Here is an 18,996-nt window from a genome sequence, read left to right as displayed (position 1 = left end):
AAATAATTTTTGTGGGAAAAAATTTTTGTTTTATTTTTATGGCTCTCCATTATAAAATTCTGTGAAGCCCTTGGTGGGTCAAAGCGCTCACCACACATCTAGATAAGTTCCTTGGGGGTCTACTTTCCAAAATGGTGTCACTTGTGGGGGGTTTCTACTGTTTAGGTACATTAGGGGCTCTGCAAACGCAACATGGCGTCCCATCTCAATTCCTGTCAATTTTGCATTGAAAAGTCAAACGGCGCTCCTTCCTTTCCGAGCTCTCCCATCCGCCCAAACAGTGGTTTACCCCCACATATGTGGTATCAGCGTACTCAGGACAAATTGTACAACAACTTTTGGGGTCCAATTTCTTCTCTTACCCTTGGGAAAATAAAAAATTGGGGGCAAAAAGATAATTTTTGTGAAAAAATATGATTTTTTATTTTTACGGTTCTGCATTATAAACTTCAGTGAAGCACTTGGTGGGTCAAAGTGCTCACCACACCTCTAGATAAGTTCCTTAGCGGGTCTACTTTCCAAAATGGTGTCACTTGTGGGGGGTTTCAATGTTTAGGCACATCAGTGGCTCTCTAAACGCAACATGGCGTCCCATCTCAATTCCTGTCAATTTTGCATTGAAAAGTCAAACGGCGCTCCTTCCTTTCCGAGCTCTCCCATCCGCCCAAACAGTGGTTTACCCCCACATATGGGGTATCAGCGTACTCAGGACAAATTGACAACACCTTTTGGGGTCCAATTTCTTCTCTTACCCTTGGGAAAATAAAAAATTGGGGGGCGAAAAAATAATTTTTGTGAAAAAATATTTTTTATTTTTACGGTTCTACATTATAAACTTCTGTGAAGCACTTGGTGGGTCAAAGTGCTCACCACACATCTAGATAAGTTCCTTAGGGGGTCTACTTTCCAAAATGGTGTCACTTGTGGGGGGTTTCAATGTTTAGGCACATCAGTGGCTCTCCAAACGCAACATGGCGTCCCATCTCAATTCCTGTAAATTTTGCATTGAAAAGTCAAACGGCGCTCCTTCCCTTCCGAGCTCTCCCATCCGCCCAAACAGTGGTTTACCCCCACATATGGGGTATCAGCGTACTCAGGACAAATTGTACAACAACTTTTGGGGTCCAATTTCTTCTCTTACCCTTGGAAAAATAAAAAATTGGGGGCGAAAAAATAATTTTTGTGAAAAAATATGATTTTTTATTTTTACGGTTCTACATTATAAACTTCTGTGAAGCACTTGGTGGGTCAAAGTGCTCACCACACATCTAGATAAGTTCCTTAGGGGGTCTACTTTCCAAAATGGTGTCACTTGTGGGGGGTTTCAATGTTTAGGCACATCAGGGGCTCTCCAAACGAAACATGGCGTCCCATCTCAATTCCAGTCAATTTTGCATTGAAAAGTCAAATGGCGCTCCTTCGCTTCCGAGCTGTGCTATGCGCCCAAACAGTGGTTTACCCCCACATGTGGGGTATTGGCGTACTCAGGACAAATTGAACAACAATGTTTGGGGTCCATTTTCTCCTGTTACCCTTGGTAAAATAAAACAAATTGGAGCTGACTTAAATTTTTTGTGAAAAAAAGTTAAATGTTCATTTTTATTTAAACATTCAAAAAATTCCTGTGAAGCACCAGAAGGGTTAATAAACTTCTTGAATATGGTTTTGAGCACCTTGAGGGGTGTAGTTTTTAGAATGGTGTCACACTTGGGTATTTTCTATCATATAGACCCCTCAAAATGACTTCAAATGAGATGTGGTCCCTAAAAAAAAATAGTGTTGTAGAAATGAGAAATTGCTGGTCAACTTTTCACCCTTATAACTCCCTAACAAAAAAAAATTTTGGTTCCAAAATTGTGCTGATGTAAAGTAGACATGAGGGAAATGTTACTTATTAATTATTTTGTGTGACATATCTCTGTGATTTAATTGCATAAAAATTCAAAGTTGGAAAATTGCGAAATTTTCATAATTTTCGCCAAATTTCCATTTTTTTCCCAAATAAACGCAGGTACTATCAAAGAATTTTTACCATTGTTATGAAGTACAATATGTCACGAGAAAACAATGTCAGATTCACTGGGATCCGTTGAAGCGTTCCAGAGTTATAACCTCATAAAGGGACAGTGGTCAGAATTGTAAAAATTGGCCCGGTCATTAACGTGCAAACCACCCTTGGGGGAAAAGGGGTTAATAAATTGAATCCCACCCCTGGCAAAGCAGATTACTTTCCAATTACTGGCAAGTTATTTGATCAGGTCATATGAGCAAAAAACTCTTTCTATTTAAGTTCTTTAAGTTCTTTCTTATGAAGATTCCCCATAAAACATGCTGTACTTTTAGACTAGAACAGGTATTTAATTTTGTATAAGGTCTTTTGTGTGGATAAAGAAAGATGAGAAGAGCTCAAACCTATTGCTTAACCCTATGAGCCATAAGATCTCATAAGAATTGAAGGCAAGCAGCAAAGTAAAGTATACAGACAAGACAGCATGGGATCACAGCTGATTCTTTCTATGAAGTAAAACATGTTTAAAAATAAGAATCAAAACTTTGCCTTCCAGAAAGAATCAGCTGCGAACACCTGCTGTAATGTCAGTATAGTGTTTTGCTTCCTCCCATGCCAGGAGGTGTGGTATGATCAGACCATGTCCCTGCACGGTCAGACACAGACATTACACAGTACACAGCAGGGACACATTTATAAGGTTATCTAAACACAGGAACTACTTTATTCATAGGAACACCCCTTTAATCCTTTACAGACATATTATGTACAGTGACCTCATATGTCATCTCCCTGACTTTGATACAGGTACATCTACGGAGCCCAGTTCTGTCCCAGCTGATGATGGCTGTACAATTGCGTGGAGCTTCACCTGTGGCTGTTGCCTGCTAAATGCTGCTGTCAATCTCTAATGCTGGCATTTACAGAGCACTGGCAGTGGGGGGCATTTCATTCCATGCGCCCATCGGCATCCTCATCATGCAATCCCAGGGCACCAAAAAAGTGCCATGACAGCCAGGGTCTGCTGAAAATTCATATATCTGTCATGACAATACTCCTGTGAATGCCAGTTTCTAGCTGGTGTTCATAGGAGTATGTAGTATTGCTGTATACAGTACAAGCGATCAGATGATCGCAGATTCAAATCTCCTAAGTCTAAGGTGGCTAATAAATACAATGCACTTGAAAAAAAAACAAATGTTTTTAAAAATATAAAAAAAAATAAAAGTACAAATCACCACCCTTTTGTCCCATTAAATATAAACAAATAAAAAATGAAAAATACAAATATTTGGTATCGTTATGTTAGTAAAAGTCTGATTTATCAATATATAAAATTAATTAATGATCTAATGAGAAGAAAAGTCTAGACACCAAAGTTACCTTTTTTGGACTCTGCAACACTGCAAAAAATGCAATAGTAGGCAATCAAAACATCATATCCACTCCAAAATGGTATGAATAAAAATATCAGCTCAGGGCACAAACAATTATAGAGCTCCATCGGCCAACAATCGAAAACGTTATGTGTTTCAGAAAATGGCAACACAAGAAAAGTTTTTTAATTTTTACAGAATTTTTTTTTTGCCACTGGTATCTCCATACTTGTATTGACCTGGAGAATCAAATTGCGAGGTCAGTTTTGCCGTATATTTAACATGGTAAATGGAAAAAAAAAAAGCAGTTGTGAATTTGCACTTTTTTTTCACCGCACTTGGAATTTTATTCCACTTTGCAGTATATCAGATGATAAAACAAATAGTGTTGTTCAAAGGTACATCTCATCCTGCACTCATAGGGCTTTGTTAATGGAAAAGTAAAAAGTCATGACTCATGGAAGAAGAAAATGAAGAAGAAAAATGCAAACACGGAAAATAACCATGTCAGGAATGGATTAGGGTTCGTCCCACGTTCTGGATTTGCTGCTGTTTTGATGCTGCAGAATGTCCGCACCATTATTGCACCTATTATGCAAATTAGTGGACACGCAGTTACATTTTTTACACATGCAGATTATCCTCATTAATGCAAGTCTATGGGTAAAATCCACCGCTGTGCTTTCCGGCCACTGTGCTTACACAGGGCAGAGAAGCAAAGCGCCGAGGGACAGACAGCGGAAGGTAAGTATGTAGTGTTTGTTTTTTTTTTACTTTTACACTGGTAACCAGGGTAAACATCGGGTTACTAAGCACCGCCCTGCGCTTAGTAACCCGATGTTTACCCTGGTTACCGGCATAGTTGGTCGCTGGAGAGCTGTCTGTGTGACAGCTCTCCAGCGACCAAACAGCGACGCTGCAGCGATCCAGATCGTTGTCGGTATTGCTGCAGCGTCGCTTAGTGCGACGGTACCTTTAGTCTGTAATAGTGACTTGTATATAGTGTGTGCTTATCTTTGTTTATTGTTTGCTGATATGCTAATTGTGTATTTTTTTCTGTAACCAGTTTGTTGACTTCGAAGGTAGATAGGGAAAGGCTGTGAGAGGGACTAAAGGACACTGGGTAATTCTAAAAATAGCTTACAGGCCTTGGGTATAAAAATACTCAGAGAGTAGATCTCATGCACACACAGCTACCAGCTGGACATTCTGCAAAATACCCAATGGACGAGAGAGAGAACTGCAGCCAATTCATCACGGCACCATCACGATGGATAGGAATCTATGATTCTATAGGAAACAACCTAGGGGTTTTCAGCTTCGGTTGGAAGGACACATATCTGATCCAGTTACCATCTCTGAACCATGGATATGATTGGAGAAAGCCAGGTTTTGGGACCAGCTGGTTGCCTGGTTCCATGAAAATGGTCAGATAAGCCAGGTGGTGACTCTCGTGATAATTGGCTACCTCTTCTCTGTGTGTATCACAAGTGGAATAGTGACCCTGGGAGCTCTGACGTTGTGTCAGCTGTCTTCGGATCTTGTATGGACTCTATGGACTGTTCTCGGTCATCTTCCTACGCTTGTCGATATCTCTTCTCTGTGGGTGTATCAGGTGGAATAGCGACCCTGGGAGCTCTGACGTAACATCTACCATTATCCCGGCGAGTCAGCGGAAGGGTGAGACCTTGGGGGTAATTGCTGGGATTGTTCTGTTTGCTATTGGGTGTTGTGATTCAATAAAGTATTGCCACACTGTTTTACCCTAACCGTGTGTTGCCTGTGTAGCGTTATGCCCACGTCTAATGGGAGAGTGGGCGCTAGGCGGGACAATCCCTGGTCCATGCGGTTTTGGCTAGCAGACTTGGGTGCCTGCCGACCCCCCGTTTCCCCACACTCTTTAAAGTTAATTTTTTTCCATTTTTTTCTTCATGAGTGCCCCACTCCTCTGATAAGGAAAAACTTGCTAATGGACCCACAGTAATCTCAAGATGGACTTTGGAACCCCTGAATGAAGCGAAGGTGCACATGGCTTTGCCCCCCAGGCCTCCACTTGTTTCATTGTCTTTGGGCCTGCCAGAGATAGAGGAACACAGTTTTCAGCTTTCTCTGGCAGTGCCATGGATCGGGAATGGAGCAAACACTGAGAATGTGTGCCTTTGCTCCTTTGATGATGGGGCTGCATAGCTCCATTCTCAGGGGTTCCAGAACTCTGATCTTAGATTTGTTGGTGGTCACAGCGGTTGGATCCACAGTGATAAGCAAGATTTTCACCTATCCCATATATAGTGGATAACTTGTGATGTTTGAAATAACCTTGAAGTGGGAACTGTACATGAATACAGAGCATGATTCAGAGGGAATGATAACAGCACTCTCACCGTAGTGATTGATGACTGTTAGAACCCTCTGCATCACCCCGATGACTGAAAGCAAGTGGCTGTAGGGAGGATATAGATGAATTTTCTCCCTGATATGCTCTTCCATTTAAACTACCAAAATGTTTCAATCTCTAGATTACCACTGTGCATGCAGGTAAATACCTTTTTTAACGTTGTTGAGAGATTCCCTTTAAACTTTGACACAGTACATATTATTCAGAATGTTACCTTCCCATTGCTATTTTAGTATTGTTACTCATTGAAAGATAAAAATACACACGTCTGATTACTAATAAAGGTACGCTGTATGGTCTTTGGATTTTTAATAAAAAAAAAAAGTGAGAAGTAGTAGTGAGTAGGGTTGAGCGACCTTGACCTTTTTAGAGTCGAGCCGTGTTTCGCGAAACCCGACTATCTTAGAAGTCGAGTCGAGTGGAATCGGCCGATTATCGCGAAAAGTCGGGTATCGCCCGAAACACGAAACCCAATGCAAGTCAATGGGGGAGCATAGTCGGCAGTGAGTGGAGGCCAGGAAAACACCTACACTGCCCATTTTAATGTCAAAAACATCCATTCTTGTTAAAGAAGCTTGTCAATCGTAATTTACCTTATAATAATTGGAAGGCATTTGAAATTGGGGGTCATTTGGCTAAAGTTGTGGGGGGTAAGCCTGGTTCAAGTAATTAGTGAGCCCAGTAAATCTGGACCACGTCACGGCAGTGGAGCAGGGAGAGGTAAGTATTTCAACTTTGCAAGTGCTGTGATCCTGAGCAAGCAGGGGGGGCCCACTCGTTGGCATTGGCACTGGCACAGGGCCCCTCAAAGTACAGCGGTGTGTTTGCATGGCGGGGGCGCCTCCCACCGGCAGCAACACTTTTGCGTACTATAAGAGGCCCTGTGCCAGTGACGTCGCCAACTAGTATTCCTCCCCCCACCTGATGAAGGAACCTGCACTTTCATCTGCACCTTCCTCTTTGTCCCCGTGTAAGGTGGTATGGTATGCGGGAAGAGGAACCTGACTTTCAGCAGGGTCCCAATCTTGCTGTGTAGCGTGCACGGGGAATTTTGCGTTATGGGTCAATGTACCAGCAGACTCATCTATCACTGGCTGGGCAATGGGCAGGATGAGGAGGAAACACAGATATAGGCCCAAAGAATAAAGTTGGCTAAATGCAGTTCAAAATTGGTAACACAGGACTAACCAGGGGGCATTGCAGTGGAGGACAACTGGAATGAGAGGCTGACACAGAGAGTAGGCCCAAATCAGTAAGTAGTCGAAATGCAGTTCAAAATTGGCAACCGTAGTAAACAGGCGGCACAGCTTTGTTCAGTGGAGGAGAACAGCAAGGAGTGGCAGACACCGATAGTAGGCCCCAACCCAACTAGTAGGCCAAATGCAGTCTAACATTAACAACTACTTAACGAGAGCCTGAAAATGGAATTTCAGGACAGGAAACCAGGAGAACAGCAAGGAGTGGTAGACACCGATAGTAGGCCCCAAACCAACTAGTACGCCAAATGCAGTTGTTCCGTTTAACCACAATTTAATGAGAGCCTGAAGATAGAAGTTCTGGAAAGGCAACCTGGAGAACACCTTGGAGTGGAACACACCATCTCTCTACACCCCATACCCAATTTGTAGGCCTAATGCAGCGTAGTTTCCAACAACTACTAAACGAGAGCCGGAAGATCGAAGCTCAGGAAAGGCAACCTGGAGAACACCTTGGAGTGGAACACACCATCTCTCTACACCCCATACCCAATTTGAAGGCCTAATGCAGTGTAGTTTCCAACAACTACTAAACGAGAGCCGGAAGATCGAAGCTCAGGAAAGGCAACCTGGAGAACACCTTGGAGTGGAACACACCATCTCTCTACACCCCATACCCAATTTGTAGGCCTAATGCAGTGTAGTTTCCAACAACTACTAAACGAGAGCATGAAGATCGAAGCATTGGCGAGGAAACCTGGGGAACACCTTGGAGTGGAACACACCATCTCTCTACACCCCATACCCAATTTGTAGGCCTAATGCAGCGTAGTTTCCAACAACTACTAAACGAGAGCCGGAAGATCGAAGCTCAGGAAAGGCAACCTGGAGAACACCTTGGAGTGGAACACACCATCTCTCTACACCCCATACCCAATTTGAAGGCCTAATGCAGTGTAGTTTCCAACAACTACTAAACGAGAGCCGGAAGATCGAAGCTCAGGAAAGGCAACCTGGAGAACACCTTGGAGTGGAACACACCATCTCTCTACACCCCATACCCAATTTGTAGGCCTAATGCAGTGTAGTTTCCAACAACTACTAAACGAGAGCCGGAAGATCGAAGCTCAGGAAAGGCAACCTGGAGAACACCTTGGAGTGGAACACACCATCTCTCTACACCCCATACCCAATTTGTAGGCCTAATGCAGTGTAGTTTCCAACAACTACTAAACGAGAGCCGGAAGATCGAAGCTCAGGAAAGGCAACCTGGAGAACACCTTGGAGTGGAACACACCATCTCTCTACACCCCATACCCAATTTGTAGGCCTAATGCAGTGTAGTTTCCAACAACTACTAAACGAGAGCATGAAGATCGAAGCATTGGCGAGGAAACCTGGGGAACACCTTGGAGTGGAACACGCCATCTCTCTACACCCCATACCCAATTTGTAGGCCTAATGCAGCGTAGTTTCCAACAACTACTAAACGAGAGCCGGAAGATCGAAGCTCAGGAAAGGCAACCTGGAGAACACCTTGGAGTGGAACACACCATCTCTCTACACCCCATACCCAATTTGTAGGCCTAATGCAGCGTAGTTTCCAACAACTACTAAACGAGAGCATGAAGATCGAAGCATTGGCGAGGAAACCTGGGGAACACCTTGGAGTGGAACACACCATCTCTCTACACCCCATACCCAATTTGTAGGCCTAATGCAGTGTAGTTTCCAAAACTACTAAACGAGAGCCGGAAGATCGAAGCTCAGGAAAGGCAACCTGGAGAACACCTTGGAGTGGAACACACCATCTCTCTACACCCCATACCCAATTTGTAGGCCTAATGCAGTGTAGTTTCCAACAACTACTAAACGAGAGCATGAAGATCGAAGCATTGGCGAGGAAACCTGGGGAACACCTTGGAGTGGAACACACCATCTCTCTACACCCCATACCCAATTTGTAGGCCTAATGCAGCGTAGTTTCCAACAACTACTAAACGAGAGCCGGAAGATCGAAGCTCAGGAAAGGCAACCTGGAGAACACCTTGGAGTGGAACACACCATCTCTCTACACCCCATACCCAATTTGGAGGCCTAATGCAGTGTAGTTTCCAACAACTACTAAACGAGAGCATTAAGATCGAAGCAATGGCGAGGAAACCTGGGGCACACCTTGGGGAGGCAGACTCCGTTAGTAGGCCCTACCAAAGTTGTACCCCCAATGCAGTTTTAAAATTCCTAGAGGCTGAAAACAAGACTATTGACGCTCAGCTTTTTTCAAAGGAACACAGCTGAATTGAGTGGCGCAGACAGACACAGGTAGTAGGACTTAACCCAAAAATGTGGCTCACTGCAGCTTAAAAAAGTTACAGGGGTACACAAGCAGCAGTGCTCTGGGCAGTGGAGGACAATTTCAATAGTGGACCGCAGACAGACTTTGTACGCCTACTATTAAAAAAAGGATGCTCTATGCAATTAAAAATAGGTTCCAGGGGTCCACGGGCAGCAGTGGTGTGGTCAGTGGACGAGTATTGGAAGGAGGGACCGCAGACAGGCGTAGTAGGCCTAACATAACAAAATTAGGCTGTAGACACTGTAAAATTGGTTCCAGGGGTACACGGGCAGCAGTGGTGTGGTCAGCGGAGGAAAATTGGAATTAGGGACTGCAGACAGACTTTGTAGGCTGTCCCCTGTGGACCATGCATCCAACACATTAACCCAGTGCGCCGTAATGGACACGTAACTTTTTGTGGACATGCCTACTGGTCCATGCGTCTCTTCTCAGGTGCACCTTTCTACTGTTTGATTGCCTGAGTGCTATGACAATGCAGACTTTTTCATGCCGGTGGAGGGCTGGGATGGCTTTTTTCGCAAAAGAAATGTCGACTGGGTAGCTTGAACCGTTGCACAGCGTAGTTAATCTGGGCTTTCTAAATATAAAACAAAGAAAAAAAGGAGGCTACATGCACTTTCAGCTGGGTTCCAGGGGTACACGGCCAGCATTGGTCTGGTCAGTGGAGAACTATTGGAAGGAGTGACCGCAAACAGGCATCGAAGGCCTAACATAATAACACATTGCTGTTGGCAATTTTAAATTGGTTCCAGGGGAACACGGGCAGCAGTGGTGTGGTCAGTGGAGGCATAGTGGAAGGAGTGACCGCAGACAGGCTTCGAAGGCCTAACATAACAAAAATGTCAATACAATGGTATTGTCAGTGGCAGGCATTGAAGGATGTCAGCGCATAGACTAAACATTGGTGGAGCTGTGAGATAATTTTGCAAGTGGTAGAGCACTGTTTGAGCTGGGGGCGGGGAACTGTCTTGTGTCCGGCGGTACAGGCCCAGGGCCCCTCATATTACAACGGTGTGTCTGACGTTGGGTGCGCACCACCACCGCCAGAGACACTTTATTGTACTAGGAGGGACCCAGTGGCAGTGCCGTCGACCAAAAGCGGGCACACCCACCTCTTCAGACAAACAGCACTCTCACGGTCGATACCACGGCCCCGTGTGGGGAGTTTGGCCATTTAGTGAGGTGTAAACATGTCGTATGCTGGACAATCAGGTGCAGAAAATTACGAGATTGGAAAAGGCATTCAGAATAGTCCACAGGCAAGACCTTTTCATAGGAAAGCTAGGTGTCAGCCGGGCAAGGTGGGGCAAAAGATTTCGAAATCCAGTTGTGGTTCATTTTAATGAAGGTTAGATCATCTACATTTTGGGTAGCCAGACGAGTCCTTTTTTCTGTTAGTATTGAACCTGCAGCACTGAATACTCTTTCTGATAGGACACTAGCTGCCGGGCAAGCAAGCTCCTGCAATGCATAATCTGCCAATTCTGGCCAGGTGTCTAATTTTGATGCCCAGTAATCAAATGGGAATGACGGTTGAGGGAGAACATCGATAAGGGATGAAAAATAGTTTGTAACCATACTGGACAAATGTTGTCTCCTGTCACTTTGAATTGATGCTGCAGTACCTGTCCTGTCTGCGGTCATAGCAAAATCACTCCACAACCTGGTCAGAAAACCCCTCTGGCCAACGCCACTTCTGATTTCTGCCCCTCTAACTCCTCTGGTCTGATGGCCCCTGCAGCTCGTGTGAGAACGATCACGGGCGCTGTGTGCAGGGAATGCCAGAAGCAAACGGTCAACAAGAGTTGATTGTTTGGTTGCTAATATTAGTTCCAAGTTCTCATGTGGCATTATATTTTGCAATTTGCCTGTATAGCGAGGATCAAGGAGGCAGGCCAACCAGTAATCGTCATCGTTCATCATTTTAGTTATGCGTGTGTCCCTTTTGAGGATACGTAAGGCATAATCCGCCATGTGGGCCAAAGTTCCAGTTCTCAAATCTGCGGTTGTGCTTGGTTGAGGGGCAGTTTCAGGCAAATCCACGTCACTTGTGTCCCTCCAAAAACCAGAACCCGGCCTTGCCGCGCCACCAATTTCCAGTGGCCCCGGAAAAGCTTCCTCATTAAAAATATAATCATCCCCATCATCCTCCTCGTCCTCCTCCTCCTCTTTGCCCGCTAACTCGTCCTGTACACTGCCCTGGCCAGACAATGGCTGACTATCATCAAGGCTTTCCTCTTCCTCAGCTGCAGACGCCTGATCCTTTATGTGCGTCAAACTTTGCATCAGCAGACGCATTAGGGGGATGCTCATGCTTATTATGGCGTTGTCTGCACTAACCAGCCGTGTGCATTCCTCAAAACACTGAAGGACTTGACACATGTCTTGAATCTTCGACCACTGCACACCTGACAACTCCATGTCTGCCATCCTACTGCCTGCCCGTGTATGTGTATCCTCCCACAAAAACATAACAGCCCGCCTCTGTTCGCACAGTCTCTGAAGCATGTGCAGTGTTGAGTTCCACCTTGTTGCAACGTCTATGGTTAGGCGATGCTGGGGAAGGCTCAAAGAACGCTGATAGGTCTGCATACGGCTGGAGTGTACGGGCGAACGGCGGATATGTGAGCAAAGTCCACGCACTTTGAGGAGCAGGTCGGATAACCCCGGATAACTTTTCAGGAAGCACTGCACCACCAGGTTTAAGGTGTGAGCCAGGCAAGGAATGTGTTTCAGTTGGGAAAGGGAGATGGCAGCCATGAAATTCCTTCCGTTATCACTCACTACCTTGCCTGCCTCAAGATCTACAGTGCCCAGCCACGACTGCGTTTCTTTCTGCAAGAACTCGGACAGAACTTCCGCGGTGTGTCTGTTGTCGCCCAAACACTTCATAGCCAATACAACCTGCTGACGTTTGCCAGTAGCTGCCCCATAATGGGAGACCTGGTGTGCAACAGTGGCAGCTGCGGATGGAGTGGTTGTGCGACTGCGGTCTGTGGACGAGCTCTCGCTTCTGCAGGACGAAGAGGAGGAGGAGGGGGTGCGAACGGCTACAGCCAACTGTTTCCTAGACCGTGGGCTAGGCAGAACTGTCCCAAACTTGCTGTCCCCTGTGGACCCTGCATCCACAACATTCACCCAGTGTGCCGTGATGGACACGTAACGTCCCTGGCCATGCCTACTGGTCCATGCATCTGTTGTCAGGTGCACCTTTGTGCTCACAGATTGCCTGAGTGCATGGACGATGCGCTCTTTAACATGCTGGTGGAGGGCTGGGATGGCTTTTCTGGAAAAAAAGTGTCGACTGGGTAGCTCGTAGCGTGGTACAGCGTAGTCCATCAGGGCTTTGAAAGCTTCGCTTTCAACTAACCGGTAGGGCATCATCTCTAACGAGATTAGTCTAGCTATGTGGGCGTTCAAACCCTGTGTACGCGGATGCGAGGCTAAGTACTTCCTTTTTCTAACCATAGTCTCATGTAGGGTGAGCTGGACTGGAGAGCTGGAGATCGTGGAACTAGCGGGGGTGCCGGTGGACATGGCAGACTGAGAGACGGTGGGAGATGGTATTGTTGCCGCCGGTGCCCTAGATGCAGTGTTTCCTACTACGAAACTGGTGATTCCCTGACCCTGACTGCTTTGGCCTGGCAAAGAAACCTGCACAGATACTGCAGGTGGTGCGGAAAATGGTGGCCCTACACTGCCGGAAGGGATGTTGCGTTGCTGACTAGCTTCATTGGCCGAGGGTGCTACAACCTTAAGGGACGTTTGGTAGTTAGTCCAGGCTTGCAAATGCATGGTGGTTAAATGTCTATGCATGCAACTTGTATTGAGACTTTTCAGATTCTGTCCTCTGCTTAAGGTAGTTGAACATTTTTGACAGATGACTTTGCGCTGATCAATTGGATGTTGTTTAAAAAAATGCCAGACTGCACTCTTTCTAGCATCGGATACCTTTTCAGGCATTGCAGACTGAGCTTTAACCGGATGGCCACGCTGTCCTCCAACAGGTTTTGGCTTTGCCACGCGTTTTGGGCAAGATACGGGCCCGGCAGATGGAACCTGTTGCGATGTTGATGCCTGCTGTGGCCCCTCCTCCTCCGCTTCAGAACTGCTGCCGCCTGCACCCTGTTCCCCCAATGGCTGCCAATCGGGGTCAAGAACTGGGTCATCTATTACCTCTTCTTGTAGCTCGTGTGCAACTTCGTCTGTGTCACCGTGTCGGTCGGTGGTATAGCGTTCGTGATGGGACAACATAGTCTCATCAGGGTCTGATTCTTGATCATTACCCTGCGAGGGCAATGTTGTGGTCTGAGTCAAAGGACCAGCATAGTAGTCTGGCTGTGGCTGTGCATCAGTGCACTCCATGTCAGATTCAACTTGTAATGGGCATGGACTGTTAACTGCTTCACTTTCTAAGCCAGGGATGGTATGTGTAAAGAGCTCCATGGAGTAACCCGTTGTGTCGCCTGCTGCATTCTTCTCTGTTGTTGTTTTTGCTGAAGAGGACAAGGAAGCGACTTGTCCCTGACCGTGAACATCCACTAACGACGCGCTGCTTTGACATTTACCAGTTTCACGAGAGGAGGCAAAAGAGCTAGAGTCAGCAAGATAAGCCAAAACTTGCTCTTGCTGCTCCGGCTTTAAAAACGGTTTTCCTACTCCCAGAAAAGGGAGCGTTCGAAGCCCTGTGTAGCCAGACGACGAACCTGGCTCCACAGCTCCAGACTTAGGTGCAATATTTTTTTTCCCACGACCAGCTGATGCTCCACCACTACCACTACCCTCATTACCAGCTGACAATGAACGCCCCCGGCCACGACCTCTTCCACCAGACTTCCTCATTGTTTTAAAAACGTAAACAAACTAACGGTATTTGTTGCTGTCACACAACTTACACGGTGAGCTATAACTTATGATTTAGCTACCCCTTTACAGGTGAGTGAGACCACAACGAAAATCAGGCACAATGTTACACACTCTGTTGTTGGTGGCAACAAATGAGAGAGATGCCACACACGCTGGACTGTCACTGAAGCACAAATGTAAATATTAATCTCCCACTGATTTGTTTTTTTTTTTTTTTTCAGGGAGACTTTAGGAAAAAAAAATAATAGAATAAAATGATTTTTTCAGGAAGAATTTAGAAACCAAATAAAATAAAATGATTTTTTCAGGGAGAATTTAGAAAACAAATAAAACAAAAAAAGGCTTTCTATGGCCCACTGAGTGAGAGATGACGCACACAGGAGTCAGGAGTGGCACACAAGCCCAGAGGCCAATATTTATCTCCCACTGATTGATGTAGTGATTTTTTCAGGTAGATTTTGAACCCAAATCAAGCTAAAAAAATAATAGGCTTTCTATGGCCCACAATTGGAGAGAGAGAGAGAGATGGCACACCCAGGAGTCAAGACTGGCACACAAGCAGAAAGGGCAATATTAATCTCTCACTGATTTGTTTTTGTTTTTTTTTCAGGGAGACTTTAGGAAAAAAAATAATAGAATAAAATGATTTTTTCAGGAAGAATTTAGAAACAAAATAAAATAAAATGATTTTTTCAGGGAGAATTTAGAAAACAAATAAAACAAAAAAAGGCTTTCTATGGCCCACTGAGTGAGAGATGACGCACACAGGAGTCAGGAGTGGCACACAAGCCCAGAGGACAATATTTATCTCCCACTGATTGATGTAGTGATTTTTTCAGGTAGATTTTGGAACCCAAATCAAGCTAAAAAAATAATAGGCTTTCTATGGCCCACAATTGGAGAGAGAGAGAGAGATGGCACACCCAGGAGTCAAGACTGGCACACAAGAAGAAAGGGCAATATTAATCTCCCACTGATTTTTTTTTTTTTTTTTTCAGGGAGACTTTAGGAAAAAAAAATAATAGAATAAAATGATTTTTTCAGGAAGAATTTAGAAACCAAATAAAATAAAATGATTTTTTCAGGGAGAATTTAGAAAACAAATAAAACAAAAAAAGGCTTTCTATGGCCCACTGAGTGAGAGATGACGCACACAGGAGTCAGGAGTGGCACACAAGCCCAGAGGCCAATATTTATCTCCCACTGATTGATGTAGTGATTTTTTCAGGTAGATTTTGAACCCAAATCAAGCTAAAAAAAATAATAGGCTTTCTATGGCCCACAATTGGAGAGAGAGAGAGAGAGATGGCACACCCAGGAGTCAAGACTGGCACACAAGCAGAAAGGGCAATATTAATCTCTCACTGATTTGTTTTTTTTTTTTTTTCAGGGAGACTTTAGGAAAAAAAATAATAGAATAAAATGATTTTTTCAGGAAGAATTTAGAAACCAAATAAAATAAAATATAACATAGTAACATAGTAACATAGTTAGTAAGGCCGAAAAAAGACATTTGTCCATCCAGTTCAGCCTATATTCCATCATAATAAATCCCCAGATCTACGTCCTTCTACAGAACCTAATAATTGTATGATACAATATTGTTCTGCTCCAGGAAGACATCCAGGCCTCTCTTGAACCCCTCGACTGAGTTCGCCATCACCACCTCCTCAGGCAAGCAATTCCAGATTCTCACTGCCCTAACAGTAAAGAATCCTCTTCTATGTTGGTGGAAAAACCTTCTCTCCTCCAGACGCAAAGAATGCCCCCTTGTGCCCGTCACCTTCCTTGGTATAAACAGATCCTCAGCGAGATATTTGTATTGTCCCCTTATATACTTATACATGGTTATTAGATCGCCCCTCAGACGTCTTTTTTCTAGACTAAATAATCCTAATTTCGCTAATCTATCTGGGTATTGTAGTTCTCCCATCCCCTTTATTAATTTTGTTGCCCTCCTTTGTACTCTCTCTAGTTCCATTATATCCTTCCTGAGCACCGGTGCCCAAAACTGGACACAGTACTCCATGTGCGGTCTAACTAGGGATTTGTACAGAGGCAGTATAATGCTCTCATCATGTGTATCCAGACCTCTTTTAATGCACCCCATGATCCTGTTTGCCTTGGCAGCTGCTGCCTGGCACTGGCTGCTCCAGGTAAGTTTATCATTAACTAGGATCCCCAAGTCCTTCTCCCTGTCAGATTTACCCAGTGGTTTCCCATTCAGTGTGTAATGGTGATATTGATTCCTTCTTCCCATGTGTATAACCTTACATTTATCATTGTTAAACCTCATCTGCCACCTTTCAGCCCAAGTTTCCAACTTATCCAGATCCATCTGTAGCAGAATACTATCTTCTCTTGTATTAACTGCTTTACATAGTTTTGTATCATCTGCAAATATCGATATTTTACTGTGTAAACCTTCTACCAGATCATTAATGAATATGTTGAAGAGAACAGGTCCCAATACCGACCCCTGCGGTACCCCACTGGTCACAGCGACCCAGTTAGAGACTATACCATTTATAACCACCCTCTGCTTTCTATCACTAAGCCAGTTACTAACCCATTTACACACATTTTCCCCCAAAAATGATTTTTTCAGGGAGAATTTAGAAAACAAATAAAACAAAAAAAGGCTTTCTATGGCCCACTGAGTGAGAGATGACGCACACAGGAGTCAGGAGTGGCACACAAGCCCAGAGGCCAATATTTATCTCCCACTGATTGATTTATTGATTTTTTCAGGTAGAATTTAGAACCCAAATCAACCAAAAACATAAATAGGCTTTCTATGGCCCACTATTTGTGAGAGAGATGGCACGCTCAGGACTGGCACACAAGCCCAGAGGCCAATATTAATCTCCCACTTTTTTTTTTTTTCAGGGAAAATTTATAAACCCAATAAAAAAATAAATAAATAGGCTTTCTATGGCCCACTATTTGTGAGAGAGATGGCACGCTCAGGACTGGCACACAAGCCCAGAGGCCAATATTAATCTCCCACTTTTTTTTTTTTTGTTCCAGGGAAAATTTATAAACCCAATAAAAAAAATAATAAATAGGCTTTCTATGGCCCACTATCTGAGAGAGAGAGATGGCACGCTTAGGACTGGCACACAAGCCCAAAGGCCAATTTTAATCTCCCACTGATTGATTTATTGATTTTTTCAGGTAGTATTTAGAACCCAAATAAAGCAAAAAAAAAAAGGGCTTTCTATGGCCCACTGAGTGAGTGATGATGCACACAGGAGTCAGGAGTGGCACACAAGCCCTGAGGCCAATATTTTTCTCCCACTGATTGATGTAGTGATTTTTTCAGGTAGATTTTAGAACCCAAATCAAGCAAAAAAATAAATAGGCTTTCTATGGCCCACTGAGTGAGAGATGGCACACACAGGGATGGCACTCTAGCAGAAATGTCAATCTTAATCTCCCACAAAAAAAAAAAAAAAAAAAACAGGGAGTGTCCAACAATTACTATCTCCCTGCAGTAATCTCAGCCAGGTATGGCAGGCAGCAATAAGGAGTGGACTGATGCACAAATTAAATAAAAAGTGTGGACAAACAAAAAAGATAGCTGTGCAGAAAGGAAGGAACAGGAGGATTTGTGCTTTGAAAAAAGCAGTTGGTTTGCACAGCGGCGTACACACAGCAATGCAGCTATCAGGGAGCCTTCTAGGGCAGCCCAATGAGCTACAGCGCTGAGGGGAAAAAAAAAAAAATGTAGCTTCCTCTGTCCCTGCACACCGAAGGTGGTGTTGGGCAGTGGAAATCGCTACAGCACAAGCGGTTTGGTGGTTAATGGACCCTGCCTAACGCTATCCCTGCTTCTGACGAAGCGGCAGCAACCTCTCCCTAAGCTCAGATCAGCAGCAGTAACATGGCGGTTGGCGGGAACGCCCCTTTATAGCCCCTGTGACGCCGCAGACAGCAAGCCAATCACTGCAATGCCATTCTCTAAGATGGTGGGGACCAGGACCTATGTCATCACGCTGCTCACACTCTGCGTTTACCTTCATTGGCTGAGAAATGGCGCATTTCGCGTCATTGAAACGCGACTTTGGCGCGAAAGTCGCGTACCGCATGGCCGACCCCGCACAGGGGTCGGATCGGGTTTCATGAAACCCGACTTTGCCAAAAGTCGGCGACTTTTGAAAATGAACGACCCGTTTCGCTCAACCCTAGTAGTGAGTAATTAATATGCCAACGTGTGATGGCAGTAACAAGTTTATTAATGCAGCCCTGGGGCGTCACAAAGCTTTCTTATCATGAAATGGTCGAGCATGAAAACCTGTTAATGTTTAGGTTTGGTCTGAATAATGGCTGGGCTTTGTTACAGCAAATGCTCTAGTTTGGCTAAGAAGCACTTACCAGAGGTTTTTATTGATGGGAATAAATCCTTCATCCCTTGTACACTTGGTTAAGATGGCCGCGATAATCCCCTGTGGAAAAAAAAATAAGCCCACCAGTTTAGAAGAAAGGATGGATGGTTGAACTGTGAACATCAGAAGCTGAGGTGACAGATGGACATTCTGTGATCTTAAGTGATTTTATTGATTACTCCGTGCACAAATGTATAGTTTAACCTCTTTGTCACCACGAGGACATACACAGAATTGACCTCCAACTCCTTGCTTGGCCTGTCTGTATAAGGATCTCTAACGCCTCATCAATGACAATGGTTGTAAGACATGCAAACAAATCATAAAGAAACAGATACATTCTCTGTTTTATGCAAATCCACAGATCGGGACAAGGTCAATAACATTTAATGAAGGTAATGCCGGCCATAG

At 44.6% G+C, this 18,996-nt stretch overlaps 1 protein-coding gene across 2 annotated transcripts in view; it reads right to left on the bottom strand.

The window, feature by feature from the left end:
• LOC138665532 (heparan-alpha-glucosaminide N-acetyltransferase-like) overlaps nucleotides 1–18,996 on the bottom strand; it is a 1,558,440-nt gene that overhangs the window by 13,263 nt on the left and 1,526,181 nt on the right. For both annotated transcript variants that reach the window (XM_069753108.1, XM_069753109.1), the window contains one exon: nucleotides 18,575–18,645. In XM_069753108.1, coding sequence (XP_069609209.1) covers nucleotides 18,575–18,645 — 71 coding nt within the window. The remainder of the gene's footprint in view (nucleotides 1–18,574; nucleotides 18,646–18,996) is intronic.

The sequence above is a fragment of the Ranitomeya imitator genome, chromosome 2 (assembly GCF_032444005.1).
Source record: "Ranitomeya imitator isolate aRanImi1 chromosome 2, aRanImi1.pri, whole genome shotgun sequence".
NCBI lineage: Eukaryota > Metazoa > Chordata > Amphibia > Anura > Dendrobatidae > Ranitomeya > Ranitomeya imitator.
The sequence above is the reverse complement of the archived record's forward strand: the minus strand, read 5'-3'. Positions and strand labels throughout refer to the sequence as shown.